This window comes from Bos grunniens, chromosome 25, assembly GCF_055505025.1.
Source record: "Bos grunniens cultivar Pamir isolate PY7600 chromosome 25, Bosgru_T2T1.0, whole genome shotgun sequence".
Classification (NCBI taxonomy): domain Eukaryota; kingdom Metazoa; phylum Chordata; class Mammalia; order Artiodactyla; family Bovidae; genus Bos; species Bos grunniens.
The window spans coordinates 17126146-17147245 of record NC_141189.1 but is presented as its reverse complement, the minus strand read 5'-3'; the positions used below and the strand labels follow the sequence as shown (position 1 = coordinate 17147245).

The 21100-nt window shown below is 41.8% G+C and overlaps 1 protein-coding gene across 4 annotated transcripts in view; it reads right to left on the bottom strand.

The window, feature by feature from the left end:
- XPO6 (exportin 6) overlaps window positions 1–21100 on the bottom strand; it is a 107090-nt gene that overhangs the window by 41973 nt on the left and 44017 nt on the right. For 3 of the 4 annotated variants that reach the window (XM_086375187.1, XM_086375185.1, XM_086375186.1), the window contains 5 exons: window positions 20563–20722; window positions 18549–18626; window positions 8965–9418; window positions 5580–5706; window positions 907–1016 (listed from right to left, as the gene is read on the bottom strand). In XM_086375187.1, coding sequence (XP_086231313.1) covers window positions 907–1016; window positions 5580–5706; window positions 8965–9418; window positions 18549–18626; window positions 20563–20722 — 929 coding nt within the window. Of the gene's footprint in view, window positions 1–906; window positions 1017–5579; window positions 5707–5856; window positions 5891–8964; window positions 9419–18548; window positions 18627–20562; window positions 20723–21100 lie in introns of all 4 variants that reach the window. The other variant, XM_086375188.1, reaches the window with a different exon arrangement.

Genomic DNA, 21100 nt, shown 5'->3' with positions numbered 1-21100 from the left:
CTCAGTCGTTCCCGACCTTCGTGACCCCATGGACTGCAGCCTACCAGGCTCCTCCGTCCATGGATTTTCCAGGCAAGAGTACTGGAGTGGGGTGCCATTGCCTTCTCCTTGGCCCTCTCTAGGAGAGATGTATTCACTGTCTCCACCATCCACCACTGGTACTATTTACTGAGCATTTGTAGTGTGCTGAACACTCTAGATATATTAGCTTCAAATAGTTACATATATAAGGACCACAGTGTACAGGAAACATACTTTCTGCCTGCAAACAAGAAAAATGGTCTTGAGAAACGTGGGGAAAAAACATTTCCCCATTTTCTGTTTCTAAACTATAACAAGAAGTACAAAACTAATTATCTCTGGATAGTGGGATTATAGAAAACTTATCTTTATTTTTCTATCTTTGCTAGTTTTTAAAATAAATACTTTTTTCCCTGATAAGTATTCATTATTTAGGAAATTTTCAAGCACATACAAAAGAAGTGAGGATACAATGAACTCCAAGTTCCTACCAACTAAGTTCAACATCACTTGTCAACAAATGGTCAACCCACTTCCCTCACTAGCCCCAGGGAATTATTTTAAAGCAAATCTCAGACGTCATATCATTTCATCCAATAAATACTTCAACTTATATCTCTAAAGTAGGGGTCATGGGGGAGAAGGGGCCACAAAAGCATTATCATACCTAAAAATTTAATACATGTTACTTTTTTAATCAGAAAAATGTTTTTAAAAATGAGGTATCTAAGGGGAGAGAAGAAAAGAATGCTCAATGGCATTACTACCTGAACAGCGTAAGTGACTCGGTTTCACTAAAGCGGTCTGACTGCGTGGCGGACTCTAGGCCACAAGAGAAACTGACCAAAATGTCTATTTCTAGTTATTGATGTTTCTGTGGTTTACCTGTTGAGAACTGCTTCCTTGTCTCCCAGACGGCTTTTAATTTTACTTGTCAGATAGTCCAAAAAGAGCGTCCAGATATCCAAACAAGAGAAGTAACCTTCATGAGTAGGCTATGGTGCAAAAGAAATCCAGACAATGAAATTACTTAATGCAACTACTCCTTAGAAACACACCCACCAGTGTTTACTTCCACCAGAACGCTACAACTATAAGCCTAGGTTCCCTGGACTTCTTAGTAATAACCACAGTTGGTGTCTTTTATTTGGTCTTCACGATTGGGCCCTGTTGAATTAACAAGACAAGGTTACCACGGAACATATTATTAAGGAGATATTATGCAGAACAAACCAATTTACAAAATAAGCCGAGAGAACACCTATGTTGAACTCTGAGACTGTGATATGGAGAGTTCTCACTGATCCTCCAATTCAAATCTGCTTCAGAGAAAAAGAAATTGAGATCCAGAGATATGTTCAATGTCAGGGATAGGAGCAGGTCTCTTTACTCCCCCAGCCAATGCTCTTTCCACTATGTACTATTATAAAACAAAAACTAAGTTTCAGAGGCTTCTAAATGACAAGTTTACACATGTGAACATTAGGAAAGAAACACTTGCAGTCTTCCTACATGACAGACTAAGTGAGCGCGTTAAGTCTGACCCACAGGCTCCGGCTCATCTGCAAAGTAGATGTGTCAAACAGGCTAACAGCAACCTCTCGCCTGAGTTTTGATAAGGACAAAGTGAGAAGACAGCAAGTCTTTATAGGGTCCTAGAAACTGGACCACTGCACTTTCTCAGGAGTTTTGCTAAATCCAGGCACTCTCTTCTCCAGTATCCAGTCCTCCTCATACACATTCAGTTTCATGTGTGGCACCCCCGCCCCACAATCCCTTATGTATCCCTTCGAATTCTTGCTACCTACAAGAACTCCTTGGATTTACTTGTGATTACTTCATTCAACTACATCACTGGTAGCAGGATTAGATATGGCAAGAAATAATAACACGATCTTCTTAGATCAGCTTCCTTCCATTTCTGATCCAAGAAAATCCAGAAGTTTACCTGGGCAGGTATGAAATTTGTCCAAGAGGTAACTTACAATGATGGTGGTGGTGTACAGTGAGAGTTCTATACCCAGGCTGAGTCTAATAAGACAGAAAAGCTATAAACTTAAAAAATGTGGCAGGGACTTCCCTGATGGTCAGTGGTTAAGAATCCGCCTTCTAATGCAGGGGAATTGGATTTGATCCTTGGTCAGGGAACTAAGATCCCAGATACTGTGAGGCAACTAAGCCTGGGGGCTCTGGAGCCGGTGCTACACAACTAGAGAAGCCTAAGTGCCACAACGGAGAGCCCGTGCGCCACAGCTAAGACGTAACACAGTCAAATATGTAACCTTTTATTTTTTAAAGTGGCAGACGCCACTCATAATCCACAGGGCAGCCCTGACTCTAGACTGCTAACAGCTCAATCAGGACCACTGGCAGGGCCATCCTCAGAGCACAAAATGAATTAGAAAAATAAGCAGGAAAAAAAAACACAATAAGCCATGTGGAAATAATATGGGTAGCCTGTGGACAGGCACTGACTGGCAGCCAGGAGATGTAGCCTTGTCCTGGCTGTAGTGTGCTGTGCTTCCTGTCAGGAGCTTACCCAGTCACCCTTCCTTGACTTGAAAAGCAATACCTATCAGCTCCCTCACCAAAAAACATAATTGATGCATGTGGCTTTTGAGAAAAGCGAAGAGCTAATGGCTATGTCAAAGTGCTTCACGATTACACACGTCTTTCTCATGCCTTTGAATTGAGGGTTTACTATGTGGCTTGAGGCTGGAAGAAAGTTGGGCAGATACACCCTCTTCAGGACCTGAAACACCATGGTTCACATCCATATCTACAGGCCCCACTGTGAGGCCTCCTGTGCTGCCCACAATCTGGCCTTTGACGACTGCTCTGGGCACAGAAGGCTAAGGTCATAAAGATGGATGGGCTGACCGCACTTTTGGTGTCAACTCTGCAGAGCCCTCACAGACTCCTTTCTAAAATGTACCCATACTCAGATTTACTCATCAGATTCCAGAGCCAGTTAGTCACTAAAGACTAACTGGCAAGCGCCTTTAGAAACTAATGATACCACTTCTCCTTTCTCCAGGGGATTTGTTTCCATTTGCATTTGGTCTATTTGACCTTCACAATAGTCCTGGAAAACGGAGAGATATTTTTCTTCTTTCCATTTTACAGACTAAAGAAACCAAGGCTCAGAAGTAAAGTCACCTGCTAAGGTAACAAGATAAGGAACAAAAAGAGAACTAGAGGACTTCCCTGTGGTTCGATGTTTGAGAATCCACCAGCCAATACAGGGGACACAGGTTCAATCCCTGGTCCAGGAAGATTCCACATGCCACGGGGCAAGTAAGCCCATGAGCCACAACTACTAGGCCTACATGCTCTAGAGCCTGTGCTGTGCAATGAGAAGCCCTTGGCCGCCGCTAGAGAGTAGCCCTCACTCACTACAAGTGGAGAAAGCCCTCGTGTGGCAAGGAAGACCCAGCTCATTCAAAAATGAAAAAAAAAAAAGATGCCCCCCTGCAGTCTAAATCCTTAGAAATTTAAAAGACATGTCCAAGGACAGAGGCCTATTAGAAATAACCAGAGCTCAAACACTCAAAGAAGTAGTCATTAGACATGCATACTTAAAACATTTTTTTAAGCTTTCTTCTATAACATGTATCTTTAAAAGATCCCATTTTACATAGAGAGCAAAGCTATATGACATTCCATTCTGTTTTCCCAAATAAACCCCTTCTTTCTGCCCCCAGCACTGGTTCCTTCTCTCTCACATCTACTGCACTTACTCTACAGTATCAATCAAAGCCTTCCTTCTCTCCTGATTCTCTTTCCAGTTTCTCCCATTTCTGATATTTCTCTCCTACATCCTCACCCTCCTGTATCGCATCACCTCTCTGTCCCATCTTAGCCCTGGTGAGCTCAGCTGGCTTCCTCCTAGCTCTGCGCTCATTGGCCCCTCTATCAGACATCTCATCAATTCTTTAACCTCCTCCTCTCCACCCATGCCCTTCCAAATCCCCTATTACATTCACTCACCCCTCCCAGCCTCCACCCTTGCCTCTCCTCTAGCCTCATGAAGTTACAACATGTTTCAAACTACCAAAATGACTAGTTATAAAATCAGATGCCCTCCCTGACCTAGCAGTTCCATCCCTAGTACACACCAACAGAAGGAGTTATGCATGTCACCAAAGGCAGGCACAAAAACGTCTGCTGCATGATTCATGACCACCAGAAACCGGAAGTAGCCCAAATCAACAGTGACACGGCTTCTAATGACTTCCTATAAAACAGTGAGAAAAACTCCTGCCACACACAACACAGATGAAAAACATAATGCTGAATGAAGAAAGTCAAACAAATCTACATTGTATGCTTCCATTTAGAGGCGTTCTAAAACAGGCACAACTAATCTGAGCTGCTAAAGTCAGCACTGGGGAGGATCTGGGAAGGACATGAGGGCGATTCTGGTAACATTCTATTTCTTGACTTGGGTGGTGGTTACCTGGGAAATCTTTGTTCATTTTGGGAAACCTCATGAAGCTGTACACGTATGATTTGCACACTTCTTTAGGTGTGTAACCCTTCAACAAAAAGCTCTGGAGGGGAGCAGGGCAGTCTGCACCTTGAGGTTTGCGGAACCTCAATTCCCCTGACCAGAGATTGAACCCAGGCCATGGCAGTGAAAGCCCAGAATCCTAACCACCAGGGAACTCCCCAAAAAGCTCATTTTAAAAAGGACACGCAACAAGGACCTACTGTATAGCACAGGGAACTCTGCTCAACGTTACATGGCAGCCTGGATGGGAGGGCAGCCTGGGGGGAGAATGGATACGTATTTATGGGTCACTGAGTCTCCATGCTGTCCACCTGAAACTATTACAACATTGTTTATCATCTATACCCCAAAACAAAATAAAGTTAAAACAAATAAAGACAATTATACAAAAGGGAAAAAAAAGACATGCAAATGAGCACAAGTGAAAGGGCATGACTGAAAGATCCAAAACAGCACTGCATGACGGCTGCCCAAGTCCATGCGTCTACTGAACACCGCTGAATTGTACAATTACAACGGGTGAATTTCTTAACAAGTGAATTCTATCTCAATAAAGTTGCTAAAATATATACAGAAATAAAAAATACTGGGTGACCAGAATCTAAATTCTAATGAAGAGAAAGGACTTGGCTTAAGAGGAAATACAATAGGAGCTCAAAAAACAACTGCAGAATGGGGGGAACAACTGGATCCACCAAAACTGAACTCTTGAGAGCTGCACTACCTACCATCTCCTTGTGGGAAGGCTTAGTGACAGCTACAGACTACAGCTGCAGGCCCTGTGGGTTCAAATTGTGGCTACACTGCTTACCAACTCTAAGACCCTCAGCAAATTATTCTTTGTGCCTCAGTTTGTTTATCTGTAAGATGGGGATGATAATAACACCTACCTCAGAGGGCTGTTATGAAGGATAAAGGGGTTCATCTTCATATAGTAAGCACTAGTAAATGTTCGCAAAATACAATAATGTCCTTTCTCCTCAAAATAACAAAGTGGGCTTCTTGGGTGGGAAAGGGATGGATATGGGCCATTCCAGTGCTTTACCTGATGAAATGTGTACTTGAACAAAAGTGTCAAAAACTCCACCACAGGGAACTGGGAGTAGGACTCGATTCTCCTTAGGTGAACGCTCACAAAGAGCCGCAGAAAGTCAGTAAACTTCTCGATGTAGCTAGAGAAGACAAGAAGACAAAAGGCGACAGTGAGAAACGCAGTCACCTCCTTAGAGGAGAATTCAATTCAATCCAAATTTCTTCAGTACAAAACTATACAGATTTATAACATATTTTCAGTTAAAAATATAAAGGCCTGCAACAATTACCTACAGGTCAGGCAACCCTCCATTCCATTACCACCTGAAACACAGCAGAAAAGCAACTTTAATCCTCAGACACCATCTACTAAGGCATCTTATAAGCTAGCATCCTCACATTTGCTAACTCAGTGTGATGACCCAATTAAAGGGAAAGGAAATGGTACTGAAAAGGTCGACGGGCGGATCTGCTGTCATTTCAATGTGGCACGTCTGGAGGGCTGGTTTTCTTTGCTAAGAGGCCAAAATATTAAAACAAATGTGCTAAAAACCCCAAAACAAAGCAAGGCTATACAAAAGGCATGGCATCCAGGTAAGATCTATTCAAGCTTGCAACCGAATGTTCGGGTTTTTCCCCACCCTCTAGCTCTAGTGCTAATTAAACATAGCACATCCCAATCCACTCTAAAAAATTTCAGAAGTAAGGGAGGAGGGCTGTTCGAGCTGGACAAGACTCAGGGACAATTTAGTGATGCTTCATATTACAGATGAGGCCCAGAGAGACAAAGTGACTGGCCCAAGGTCACTCAGCCAGCTCATGGAAGAATGGGACCACCATCCACTCCCAATCCAGTGCTCTTTTCTTTTCACATCACAGGGAGTTCCCAATTCATGTGTATTCAAAAATCATTTCACAGAGGAGTGTGGGTCACAGCTGTAAGGATAAGAGATGTCTGTTATTAAATACACAGCACGTCATCACTCTCACATTTCAGAAACTGTCATTATAAGCCCCTCAATACCAAAAGGTGATTAGAAAATGAGTTGGATGTACCTCCATAAATCACATTTCAGAGACTGATTAAAAAAAGGTAAACCTGGCCTTAGCCAAAAATTATGTTGGCTAAAAGCAATTCTGAAAGTCCTAACTGCAAGAAGCTGGCTTTTTTGTTTAAAGCAAAGATATATTAGATAATAAAGGGGAAGAAGACTAGTCCTGAGAAGAGCAAAACTGGCCCATCAATAAACGTCCCAAATTGCTTCTGGGACCTAGCACCTGAGGGTGACCAATCTGTCTGTGTGGCCGCCACACACAGGCAAGTTTATCTGAAGCTTTAAAAAAAAAATTACTTTGTTTGATAAGGATCATGGGGCCAAACACTTAAAAAACAGTAAGGCACCAATCAACTGTTCTTAGAGATGGGAAAGTACAAAAGAACTTCTCTCTGAAGCCTTCAATCACTCAGACTCAAGAGCAGGAACTCTTCATTCCTTGCTCTGCTTATTACATTTTGACGTGGTTATTCAAAGCTGTCAACCATTTTACTGCTCTTCAGGAAGCTGTACTCAATTCCCTACCACCCATAAAAGAAGAAAGAAAAGTCGTAGGTCATGTAACACACAATCTCATTTTATTTTCATCTCCAACTCAATTTTTAAAAAGAATACAGGCAAGACTGTTTGGCAGCTGACACTCAGATTTTATTTCACCTCATTTTCTTTCCCTTGCCCACCTTCTGGTACAGGTGCCAATGAGCAGTAGAAAGTTAGGGAAAAAAGCAGGAGAACAGAGGCAAGAAACCTGGGGTTAAGTAGCTCCTAAACAACTGAGAAAGGACTTAGCTGTTTAGAATTAGGGGGAAGGGACCCAAGAGCCAGGAAGCAAGCACACAGTATTGTTCATGTCACCTTTCTGCTTCCAGGCACCTCTCAGCTTTCACAGGGCAAGAGGAAGCACAGGATTAAAATATAAAACCAAGAGCACAAAAGTTACATGTGACAAAATCAGTATACATCATCCATGATGACATTTTTATACCACCCAAATGTAAGCCGTAACAGACATTAGACTAAAAGTAAAAGTCAAAACAACTGATATCTATTTGATGGCTGGTGTAAGCTGCTAGGTTAACTGTTAAGTTTTTTCAACCATATGAAGATACAGCCTTACTTAACCAAAGCTACAAAGGATATAAACATAAACAGTTGTGTGTTTGAAAGCTGATACCTTTGAATTCAGATAGAAAGCCATTATCAAATAATGCAAAATAAACCCACATATTACCATATCAGATTATGAGTTCCTTTGTGAATATACGAAGAAACTTTCACAGAAAGCTTGTTCATGATGAACCAAACCAAAATAATCTTACATACCAACTTTTTTCAACTTTAGAAAAACTTGTGAAACTTGCTAAATTTAAAAAGGACTAGAACTGTCTTGACTTTAGGCACTTGACTTTATATCCCACTGCTTACTCTAAAGAAAAGGAAATGGCTTAACCCTGCATAGCTTAACAACAAAAACAAACCACAGAAAATTAATTGAAATACTAACGACTTTTGCTCCCAGGCAATCTAGAAATATTTACTAATTCAATACAATTTATTTGCTTGAAACTTTCTGAATGGTCAACAAAATGTTCTTGATATATACGCTTCCAATCTTCCCTTGTTTTTACACAGCAGTAGCATCACATTAATGAACACTGTAACATTCATAAATGTTATCATCTCTAACGGAAATAAACAATGAGACTGTGCCTCAGCTCACTGTGGAGTCATCTGAGTTCTTAACAAAGACAGGTGAAGTGACTTTAGGCTGCTTTCAAGAGGACAGTAACCAAGAAACACAGATGTCTGCCCACAGGAACATCCCCCTCTCTTCTGAGGAAACCTTGCCAGCGGTGTAAACTTACAATTGTGACATCCCTATACACTGCACGACGTTCATTTGGGAAAAGTCAAACAGTGAGAATCAACAAGCAACACCAAGCGAGGAAAGGCGAGTGTAACTCCTGTACCTCCACGGGCCTCCTCTCCTGTGCTTGGCTCTGCCGGAGCAGCGGTCCCCGCTCCTGTACCACCTCAGACCTGCAGGCAAAGAGTGAGGAAGAGGGCGGACGAGGGAGGAAGGGAGGACAGGAGATGGACGGGCAAAGAAGACAACCAACCTGTACAATGTACAATCGCTTTTCCTCCTCAACTTATTTCCCTTAACCACCCAAGCCCTTGTGGCTAAGCTCAGACTTACTGGTACATACCTACCTCTCCATTCCTCACCAGGAGCCCCAGATTCTGAAACCAAAGAGGATTACGGACACTATGCAGCACAACGTGATCAACAGTCAAGGCCCGTTCTTGGGGCACAGCCGAAGCCACACCTGTTATCATTACCTCTCATCGAGTTCTTCTAGCCTGCTCTTCACTGTGTGGGCATTGTTATCCTTGGTGATTTTCTGAAGGAGGTAGAAAGTCTGCTGGAACATACGCAGTAAGTACTCCTCAAATTCCATAGGCACACAGTTCTTGGACATGAGTTCATTGATGCAGGACATGGCCAGGACCCCTAGCCGGCCTCGCTCTTGACCCAACACACAGTTCTGGCTGCTGCCGTTAACTGATGCCATCTTTCTGGCCCGGATGTCACAGCCAAAGCGCGCAAAGTGGAAGATGGTGGTAAGGAGGGACGGGGTGATGCTGGCAGACAGAGGAATCCAACTGAAGAGATGGGCCAGGCACTCCAAGGCCAGGGAACAGATATACTCACTCTCCGCATCAAGAATGGGGATTGGCTGATTCAACAGTTTGGCTGAGCTAGGACTCTGCAACAGGTTACTCAGTAAGTCACCTGAAATACAAAAGACTTTAAGATACACGCCATCAAATCTCTTACAAACCAACTTAAGAAAGAATTCTCCTTAACAAACAAAAAAACAAAGCATTAGTACAAAGCAGAAGTTCTCAAAGTTTGGTCCGGGGACTCTTAAGAGTCCCCAGGAACTCCCTTTGGGGGTTCACAAATTCACAGTATTTTTAAAAGAATGCTATTTTCCCCTCTCATTTTTATTATCTCTCAAGTGTAAAACAGAGCTCTCCAGAGGCTACATTCCACTAGCAAGAAAAAGCAAAAGCTATCTATTATTAAGCTATATGTTAGAGATTTACAAACTATAAAATAACTCCACTCTAAGTAAAAATTTCTGATTGCTTTGGAAAGTTATTTTTTCATTAAGATATATTATTTGTTTATATGTACTGAGTTCAGTACAGTTACTTTTAAAAGAATTAATATGTAAATTGACTATATTCCAATAAAAAAAGAATGCAGGGGACATGGGTTCAAGCCCTGATCAGGAAACTAAAATACCCCATGCCTCGGGGCAACTCAGGCTACATAACCACAAACAAATAACCCGAGAGCCACAACTGCTGAGCCCGTGAACTCTAGAGCCCATGCTCCACAACCAGAGAAGCCCTCGTGCCACAATAAAAAACACTCATGCACGGCAACCAGAGACCCTACTCCCTCTCACCGCAACCAGAGAAAGCCTGTGACCCACAATGGAGAGCCGTCATAAAATCTTATAATGTTCTGAAATGTGCACAAATATAACAGTAGTACTATTACAACAATACACTATAAAACCAAGATGAATTTATATATAATGACACCTCCCAAAAAAGGATTAATAAATATTTCTAAATTTTCTCAGTTTTGATATCAATAGATAAAACTCATAAAGCTCTTTGAGAACCTCAATAATCCTTAAGAGTACAGAAGCTGAGGGTGGGTCAAACAGGCTGAGAGCAGTAAAAAGGTACAAACTTCCAGCTGTAAGATAAATAAGTCCTGGGGAGGGGATGTGATGTACAGTATGGTGACTATAGTTTACAATACTATATTCTATATTTGAATGCTGCTGAGAGTATAAAGTAAGTTTTCATCCCAAGAAAAGTATTTGTAACTATGTGTGGTAATGGGTGTTAACAGATTTACTGTTGATAGATCAGAATGTGGTGATCATTCTGCAAAATATATACAAATTATTATGTTATGCACCTAAAACTAACACTAACAGTGTTACATGTCAGTTACATTAAACATCTCAATTTAAAAAGAGAGAGGGAGAATAAACAGGCCCGAGGACCAAAAATTTAAAACAACTGGGCTAGTCAAGGTGAGGTCTGTGGACCTGCATCAACATAACCTGGGAGCTTGATACCAAGATGCCAATGATGGTTATGACACCATCAGAGACACCAATGATCAGGCACCACCCACTCCCACTGAGCCAGAACCTAGGAGGGTGAGGAAGCTGTGCTTGTACCAGCTCTCCAGGTGATTCTTATGCTTGCTTACTAGTTTTGAGGAGCACTGAACTAAACACCAAAGGAAATCACACAAAATGAAACTGGGGGTGGAGAGATGCCTATAAAACGATTTTAGAAAAGACAAAAAAAAAAGACATTCAGTAACTATAACAAGAAGTCTTCCTGAAATAAAGATGAGACTTTATAAAATAAAAAGGCTTATTCTACCCCAAGAAAAAAAGTAAGGAGTAAACAATACAAAAACTTTAGGAATAAAGAAGGAATGAAGGCAACAAAAGCGCATACACAAGGAAGAAAGCCCTGAATCCAGATTCACAGTAACATTCAAAGCCAAAAGCAGAGGCGCACCGTCGCAAGTTCTGGGCCAAAGAGCGACTTAAGCCCAAAGGTCTCCTTTCAAACATGCAAAAATTCAAATAATATATTGACAAATTCTTAGGGAGAATAATGAACAAAGAAACCACGTAAATAAAGAGATAAACAAAAATGAAGAATTACGGAATGGAGAAGCTGCGGCAAAGGGAGTACTGGGTTAAATACAGAATCAAGACTAAGCAAATGGAAGAATTACAGAAGGCTGTGCTAGCTGACTTCCTTGTCTTTCACAAGCGTTAAGTCTCAAAATATACGGACTAAAATTGAAACATGTAGTCAGAAATTTGTTTTCATAATCTTTTTTTTCCTTATCCTTGGAGATATCTTTTACAAACTAATATTCCTTGTGGAAAAACGTCTCACAGTCAGCAATTACTTCCATTTAGTACTTTCTGTTAAATTCAAGTAAAACTAAAATTTAAAAGCCTTTATCAAAAAATAAAAATAGGACTTCCCTGGCGGTCCAGTGGTTGAGTATCCACCTGCCAATGCAAGGGACAAGGGTTTGACCCCTGGTCCCAGAAGACTCCACATGCCGCAGAGTAACTAAGCACGTGAGCCGCGACCACTGAAGCTTGTGCGCTGGGAGCTGTGCTCCGCAACGAGAGAGGCCACGAGAATGAGAAGCCCAAGCACCACGACGAGGTGAAGTTCGGGCATAACAATGAAGACCCAGCAGTCCAAAAATAAAAAATAAGTAACTTTTCTTTAAAAAATAAATAAATATATGTGTTATGATGCCATTTTGTCCTTTTATTCAGGACAAAATTATTTTATTTACTCTATCTTTATATCTATGTAGAAAGAGAGGTCTGAAATGATGCTATATCTGGAAGGTGGAATACTGGATAAATTTTTACATTTTAAATATTTTTTTACCTTAGCAGCAGTTTTCATATTTTGGGGTCTTAGAAGTCTTTACACTCTTAAAAATCATTGAAGACACCAAAAACATGTTTATATTGGTTATTTCTATTGATATTTGTCATTAGAAATTAAAACTGGAAATTTTTCAAATATTTAATTCATTTAATAATAATTAAGCCTATTTACCTGTTATCATAAATAACGTTTTTAAACAAAAAAGATTATATTTTGCCCTATAAAACGTTAACGTGAAAAATAGCACTGTTTTTACATTTTTGGAACTCTCTTTACTCTGTGGCTTAAAGGAAAATGAGGCGCTTCCCTGGTGACTCAGATAGTAAACAGTCTGCCTGCAATAAAGGAGATAAAAGTCTGACTCTGGGGAATGGCTACCCATTCCAGTATTCCTGACTGGAGAATTCCATGGACAGACGAACCTGGCAGGCTACAGTCCACTGGCTCGCAGACAGTCAGATACGACTGAGTGATTATCACACTTTTGAAAGAAGACAGCTAGATTCTCTCATCTGCTTCTGTACTCAGTCGGTTGTACTGTGTTGTTTTACTGACATATATGAAGAGAACCCAGCTTTACAGATAATAAAACTGAAAGAGAATGAAGTATTTTAGTGGCCCTTTCAGATAATGGCAGCTACTCTAATAATAAAATTTGAAAAGCACCGATTTCTTAAAGGTTAACTGCAATGCAGAATCTGAACGAACCTGTTTTTCAGTACACTCATAAGAGTGAGAATAAAAATGACAAACCATGTCTCAACAATTTTTATGAAAACATGGTTGACCTCTGGGACCCTGAAAGGGTTTGGGGGTGACCTCCACAGGTCCCCAGACCTACTGAGACCTGCCACCTTATATTAATGTTGGATTAATATGAACAGAGTAGTTAACCTTTCTCAGCCTCAATCTTCTCAGCCATTAAAATGAGGCTTTTGTGATTTATTAATAAGGACTTTAATTTCCACTGTTAAAACCAGATTAAACAGTTGTCCCCTGGCATCTATTCTGAAAAGTATTTGCTGGTTTCTGTTCTGAAAGAGCTGCATCCGATACCAGATGAGACTCATCGTGATCTCAGCTACCCAAGCTGATAATCAGAAGACCTGGCTTCAGAGAATAATGCAGAAGGATGTTCAAGAAGAATCTGCAAACATTTCAGTTTGTTACTGGATTAATTATTTTGATTGCTGTGGTGGCTATCCACCTGAGTCACACAACCTACTCTCTATCAATGACTATTTCTGGTATTACTTCTTTCATCATGGAACATGGAACATGGATCATGGAACAGCCGTTTATAAAAGATGCCAAAGTCAAAGGAAATCACCATTACCCAACTCTTAAAATTATCAGAGCATTTATCAACCAGGATCAAACTAAGGCTTTAGCGATGGAAGAACCAATCGGCACCACCTCAGTATGATCTTAAATTACACCCAGACATCTTTGGGACCCTGGGCCTTTTTTAAAGCCTCTTGAACCTTCTGGAAAAGAAATAAATTCTGGCTTTCAAAACAAAAAAGGCGGCCCTATTCTTCAGCTCAGAATTTTTCCAGAATGGGATTCCAGGGGGATTTAGAATAACTAAAACACAGATAATTTAGGCATTTCCCCCATGTTCCTCAGTTAGAGGCAGAGTTGAAACTAAAACCCAGGTCTAGCTAAAACTAAGGCTTTGGGCCTTAGTATTCCCAAAGCCTATGCTCCTTCCCAGAAGCCAGGTCAGGAGAGATTATGCAGCCAGGAAAAATGAACAGTCAGAAAACTAATGTTCAAATATAGAAAAGTATAGAAGATCTAAAGTCATATGTAAAACAGTGTGTGTCCACCATGACCGAAACTACAGAAAAGATACCGGCACAAGGACAACGACTGAACAGGATTATGCAAAGGTAAACACAACCTACTGATAACGATACAGGACGATCTCTGATTTTTCTCCCCTGTCAAAACAAGTATCTTTTAATGTTGTTTCTCAGTAAAAATATTTTACTCAACTCTCAATCTTCAGGGGAATTTTAGTAAATCAAAGAAGAGTTTATAACAAAACTGTTACTTGAATCCCAGTGTAGGAGTCACCACAGAACAGATACACTGCTTCATGCTGCAGCATTTCCAAAGCAAAGCTAAGGCTTTACAAGCTACCTCCTTGATTATACAAAAACCTGTCAGTGACCTCCTCGTCCCTGAAATGGGCCAGGCACCAGCAGCAACAGGTACCCAGCCCCAAAGTAGTATGTGAGCTACTCTGGGGCATTTACTAACTTGGGAATACCTCAGACATGGTTGGAACACTTGTAAATGGGCTTTTATGAAAAGATCTCCTCAGCTTCTTCATTTTCTTCCTTACTGAAATTCCACGTTTTCTATTCCATTCTACCTTTTCTAGGTGTTTCTCAGCCTCAGCACTACTCACATCTGAGGTTGGCTAATTCTTTGTTGTTGTTCTATGTATTGTAGGATATTTACCAGCATCCCTGGCCTCTACTCACCAGATGCCAGTAATGCTCTTTTTCTTTAAAAAAAAAAAAAAAAAATTTCTCCACAATGCCAAATATCCCCTGCAGGGCAAAACCACCCCAACTGAGAACCTCTGACCTAACTGTAGCCTCAGTCCAGTAAAATGAGGAGGAATTCTTTTCAAGAAACCCTTGGAAGGAGGAAACAAGATCATAAGAGTTGTGATAACAAGTCCCATTTTTCCTACAGGTGAGAAGATATGCAAGTGCATGAACCTGTGCAACTTGTAAAGAATTTGGGGGAAAAAAACAGGAAGGTATAAACTGCTCACAATCAATTCAGGCCCTCTAGGACACCTTTACCTAAAATCTTTCCATCGACAGCATATGTACAGGTCTATATTTAAAACTGGGCTTCCCAGGTGGCTCCAGTGATAAAGAACACGTCTGCCAATGCAGAAGACAAATGAGATCTGGCTTCAATCCCTGGGTCAGGAAGATGCCCTGGAGGAGGGCATGGCAACCCACTCCATTATTCTTGCCTGGAGAATCCCCATAGACAGAGGAGCCTGGTGGGCTAGAGTCCATAGGGTCGCACAGAGTCAGACACGACCGAAGCAACTTAGTCATGACTGAACGCACGTATTTAAAACTAAACACCATGTGGGCAAGGACAATATGGCCCCTTAATTTTTACTACAGAACAATCAAAGCTAGTTCAAAACTACAGTATTTATGTAATTCCATTTTGGCCACTTCTTCCCCACCCCCAAGCGAGGACAAGAGGAGAGTAACTAAGGAAGAGGGCTGGGGCTGCACGAGTACAGAAGGAAGCTGAACCGCAGCATGCAGATGGGGCACACCCACCTCCCCTCCCTCGCTCCCCAGAGCACGTCGCTCTTCTACGAGCACATCCAAGGGCAGAGAAGGTAAACTGAGTAAGCGTCAGAGCCAGGACTCCACCCGGGAAGGAGGAGGCGGGCAGAAGTGCTGAACATTTGGTACTGAGACAGCAACTCAGGAGACAGTGCACCTCAACTTGGAATGATGGTTCACATCACTGCAACCCTCCACTGGTGATGTGACCTCTGGCAAGTTACCCCCCACCACCACTATGAACCCCAGCTTCCTTTTTAGTAAATGAGCTATAAAACCACCATTGACTTCACAGGATTATGGCCTGGTGAGGTGAGTTTAGGAGATGAGTCAACAATTCGGGGGAACTATTCTGAGAAATTCAGAAAAGGCAATGGCACCCCACTCCAGTACTCTTGTCTGGAAAATCCCATGGACGGAGGAGTCTGGTAGGCTGTGGTCCATGGGGCCGCCAAGAGTCGGACACGACTGAGCCACTTCACTTTCACTTTTCACTTTCATGCATTGGAGAAGGAAATGGCAACCCACTCTAGTGTTCTTGCCTAGAGAATCCCAGGGATGGGGCAGCCTGGTGGGCTGCCGTCTATGGGGTCGCACAGAGTCAGACACGACTGAAGCGACTTAGCAGCAGCAGCAGCAGCAGCATTCTGAGAAATTAACTACATATACTCGTCAAAACTTTTTCTACCTCCATACTGTTAAGAGTAGTTGTTGCAGGGACTAGTCCCTGGGTTTTATTCTTTCAAAATGATCAGACAGAAAATGGTATTACAAAAAAGTATATGAAAAAAGAGACCAAAAGCTCACAGGGCCAAGTCTGATGGGCAGTTGGGCAGGGCAGTGAAAGTCTGGCAGGGACTGCTCACAGAGTGTGTTTAGGAATTATCTGATCTACTCACTGGGCCCCACAGTTTCTCAGAAGGAATTTCCTCCATAAAACTGAACTAATAGTCAAGAGAGCTAAAGAATTTTCTAGAAGTTTTACCACTTAACTGGGTCTTAAGGGCACAAAGGCAGTTGAGCAAAACAGAAGTTGATTAAATCATCAGTATTGCCCAAACAGTGAAGCAAGACCTGATGACTTCACCTGCAACTGTCATAAAGAGAAAAAGAGTTAACAAGTGAACATGTAATTCTTTTCCCCTTGAAGAGGAAGTGTACCAGCTTAAAAATTTACTTAACTCCTTGGTCCATCCTCCCACTAGTCTCAATTATTTTGCTTTGTCTCAAATACTACAATTCAAAACTTCAAAAACTGTAATAGTGCCTAAGAGGCAACTCTCAAAAAGTATGCATCATATTTTAAGGTTTTATTTATATGGAAATGTTAACTGAGTTCTTATCTTATTTCACCTAACCTCATAAACAAAACCTAGGCAAGCATTTATTATTTGTATTATCTAATATTACCCAACCTGACCTCCAGAAAATAAGTCTATCAAAGTATAAACTGAGTTAGCTCAGAACATGTACCTAAAGAAGTCAACTAAAACTCACAGCTTTTGGTACTGGAAAACAATCTCAGATAAACAAGTTTTACTAAAGTAAACTGCTGCTATTCACTTAGCCATGACACTAAGCTAGCATTCAACCATCTAAAGAACTGACTTTAGCAAATTTCTATTGAAATGAGATTTTATTTTTTGCCACACCTCGAGGCTTATGGGATCTTACCAAGCAGGGGCTGAGCCTGGGTCCTCCGCAGTGAGAGCAGAGTCCTAACCACTGGACTGCCAGGGAATTCCCAAAAGGTCAAATTTTAAGATCAGCCAAATCGCAAGAGATTTCAAGGTATCTATTCATAAAATCAGATCTCTCCATCTTTGCAATTTCTTTAATCATTTAATATTTCAAAATATTAATCTGCTAAGTCACCTCAGATACCCACTTTGAAAATGAACGTTTGCCACCAAATAAAAATAAAATTCAATTTCTTATAGGCTTCTAATATCCTCTAGAACTCTGTAACAGTTTTTATCTAAGAAGTATGACAAAAGACTCTAACAGTTTCTAATCCAAGTATGATAAATAGAATTGGAATAAGTTAGTAAACTGTGAGCAGTCCTCAGAACTTCAATTACATTTTCAATTCAACCTCTATATATTTTCAATTCTACAGTAACTGCAAGAATTTCAACTTCCACATATTAACAACAGGCTACATGAAACCACTAGAGCTTAGAGCTGTCCAATTTCAACAGCCTATTTCCTTGAGGTAGAAGAGAAAGATGAGGAAACATTTCTCATTAGCCACATCAACCTTTACAGTAGAGGAAGAAGTGTGCGCACTTCACAGGATGTACTCTACTTGAAAAGCATTTGTGATCACTTGGTGTAAACAGAAGCCGTTTAGAAACTAAAAGTTCCTGCTCAGACACAATTTCCTCTTTCCATCCATCCTTGAAAGGAGCCATTTTTAGGTGAAATGCACTCTGACTTTCGAAACAGATATTAATACTAGGGACAATACTAAGCCACCAATAAACTATTCAATGGGCACTGTAAATACATCCACACTGTATCAAATGAATCTGAACTGAAGTAAGGTGTGCTGATCTCTACATGCTGGACCCCAATCCATCCAGACCAACATGACTTTTCCCTGAGCCCATGGAGAAGAAAACACTTTACAGGCTCATGCCAGCTCCTTCAGGCTGCCACCCACTTCCTATGACCTGACCCCTGCAGGCCTGCAGAGCAGACCTGTCATGCCCACAGGTTCATACCAACCTCAGCAGGAACCACACAGCCAAGGAATTTAAGAAAAAGGAAAAAGAAAAGGCCAGGAGGGACAGCAGTCATAGTCTGAAGGTCCCATCTCCCTGATGGGCAAGGAAAAACAAACTATGTTGTTCAGAATATTATATTAGAAAGTACTTATAAGGAACTAAGAAGTAAGAAAGACAGCTACTCAGAGGACAAGGGCAGAGAGGCCAAAAATAGATTAAGGAAGAATCTACATCTGTATATGGCACAGATAAGCATTTGTTACCCTGTTGAGACCCCCAAACGCAGTTAAAAAGAGGAACACGTGTGTGCTGCAGACCATACCGCTTTCTCCTGAGGTCGGGGATGGTGGTGGGGTGGCAGCAGTCACGCTGTGTTTGTCCCAGACAGTCTCCAAGATACCTGCCAGGAAAGGAGACACTGAGTTGAACAGAGAAATAAAACTCAACATATAAAAGTCAGATTTAGAAAAATGATGTATTGATATCTCTGATCCAACATCAGTATTTAAAAATCTGTCCCTCTCTCCAGCTGCTTTTTCTGAACACCACCACTGGATATTCCAAACTCAATGTATTTTCTCCCACAAAGCGGCCACCAATCTTCTCAAGTTCCTCACCAGACGTAAGTGCCATCCCACGCAATCTCGGCATAGGCCTTTGCTCTCCAAATCTGGCCTCACCTGCACCCCACGTACAGGCTTCACCACGCTGCACTGTTAGTTGTTCCTTCATCATGTGACCTCCTTCTCAATCTCTGACCTGCTCTCCGCCTTCCAATCCAACCTGACCTTTCACCAGACTAACTGCTACCTATCTGTCAGAATTTCACTCAGCTGTCACCTCCTCCAGGAAGTCTTCCCTGCTCAGTTTTGCCTGCACATGAAACATGACTACCATAACTCTTACTCTTAACGCATTATCTTTCTCCGCTAGTAGCGCACACACTACAAGAGGGCAGGGACTATGTTTCAGCACTCTTTGTATCTCCTTACAGAACCTGGTACATAATAAGATCATAAAAGCTTTCGAAAACATTTTGTTCTCAAAACATTTAATATTACAACGTGGAAAACTTTGAACGTATCATGCTAAGTAAAAGAAGCCAGACATAAAAGATCATGTATTCTGATTCCATTTTTGTGAAAAGTCTAAATAGGAAAATCCACTGAGAGGTAACAGGGTCGGGGGTGACAAAAACATTCTAGACAGCGCGCTAGTAGTGCAGCCTTGTGAGTCTGTTAAAAATCACTGAGCTGTTACACTTTAAAATGGTAGATTTTATGATACGTGAATGACATCTTGATTCAAAAACGTCAATGTCCACACAAGTAGGACACAGATATCAGACATGGTCCCTAACTTTAGAAAGTTAACATCTAATTGCGGGTGTCAATAAATATCCTTCAATGAATAAATGCTCTGAGGTCTGGGTTTCCTCCTAGAGATTTGGGGAAGGATGAGGGGGCAGGGGGCGGGGGGAGTGACAAGTTTAGTTTTTAATCAAGCACTCTGACAACCAATTTTAAGTGCCCACCACATGCTAACCACTTCTGTTAACACATGCCAAAAAAAATAAAGTTCCAAGAAGCAGCCTGGGTCAAAGAGCTAGAAATAAAACCCTTCCCTTCCCTACACTATTTTCTCCAGCAGCGTGGCTTGGCCTCACCGCCTGGCACAGCCCAGAGCCACAGGTGTCTCGGAACCCGCAGGTCCACCAGTAGCTCAGCAGGCATGGCCTTCACCCTGCTGCCCTCATGACACCGGGGCTCCACTCTCTTCCTTGCCGTCCTCTCTCATTCTGCAGTTTGCTTTCTATTTGTTGTTACTCTTCGCTCATCATCACAAGGCTCTAGTACAACAGACCAGATGACAAAACAAACGCCATATACAGCTCCAACCTGGCGCACTGAGCTCCAACTCCACACCTGGGCTCACTTCCCTGCTCCGTATTTGAAACGTTCACATCTTCCTCCTCCAACTTCTAGTGATTTAAATTCAAATTGTCTTAAATAAAGTGCCTGCCACCTGCCTTACTTTTAATGCAGTCATCAGTATTTCAGTCACCTTCCCATGACCCGGTCTGTATCTCATTAATCACAGCTATCATCAGGTTCAAGTAACGGGAGACTTTAAAAGGAAAATAAATTACAAACATTTTTTTTTAGTTCCTCCCATGTGCCAGACACTGGGCTGGGTGCTGGGACTACGGCATCACATTCTTTCTGTCTTCACGCTCCGTCTCGGTAATAGCTAAAGCTCAAGAACTCTGAGTTCCAGGGCCACACTCGGGCGTCTGCAGGCAGAACTCTGCCTCCTGGCGCCACCCAGCCACTCACCTGTCAGCAGCCCGAGCACCGTCTGCACCTGGTCCAGCAGGAGCTTCCGCAGCTCCTCCTTCCGAGCCACGCTGAGGTCCTCACGGGGACAAGCCAACTCTTCCGAAGTTGTCTTCAACATGATCAGCCCGAGGGGAGTTGTCACGGGGGACTGGATCAACTGCCAGGAAAAAGTCAGCTCTGAGCAGAGTGTCTGGCTAATTAAGGCACAAAGAAGGCTAACTAATGGTAAACCAGCTAAGGACAGTTGTTCCTTGGTATCCTCAGGGGGCTGGTTTCAGGACCCCTGTGGATACTAAGGCAAAAAAAACAATCTTTCAGATGGTTTAATCAGAAGATGGTATAATGGTGAAGTTGATTCCAGAACCAGTTTGATCTTGTTTACTCATACCTGAAGAAATTTATCATCATTATCAGAAATGTCAGCAATGGAGCACCAATGGTTTTTGACATGGCTTTCATGCCTCTGACTGGTTGTCATGCAAGGATAAGCAGTGAATAAGACAACTGGAAAGAATTTTAAAGATCACTTAGTCCA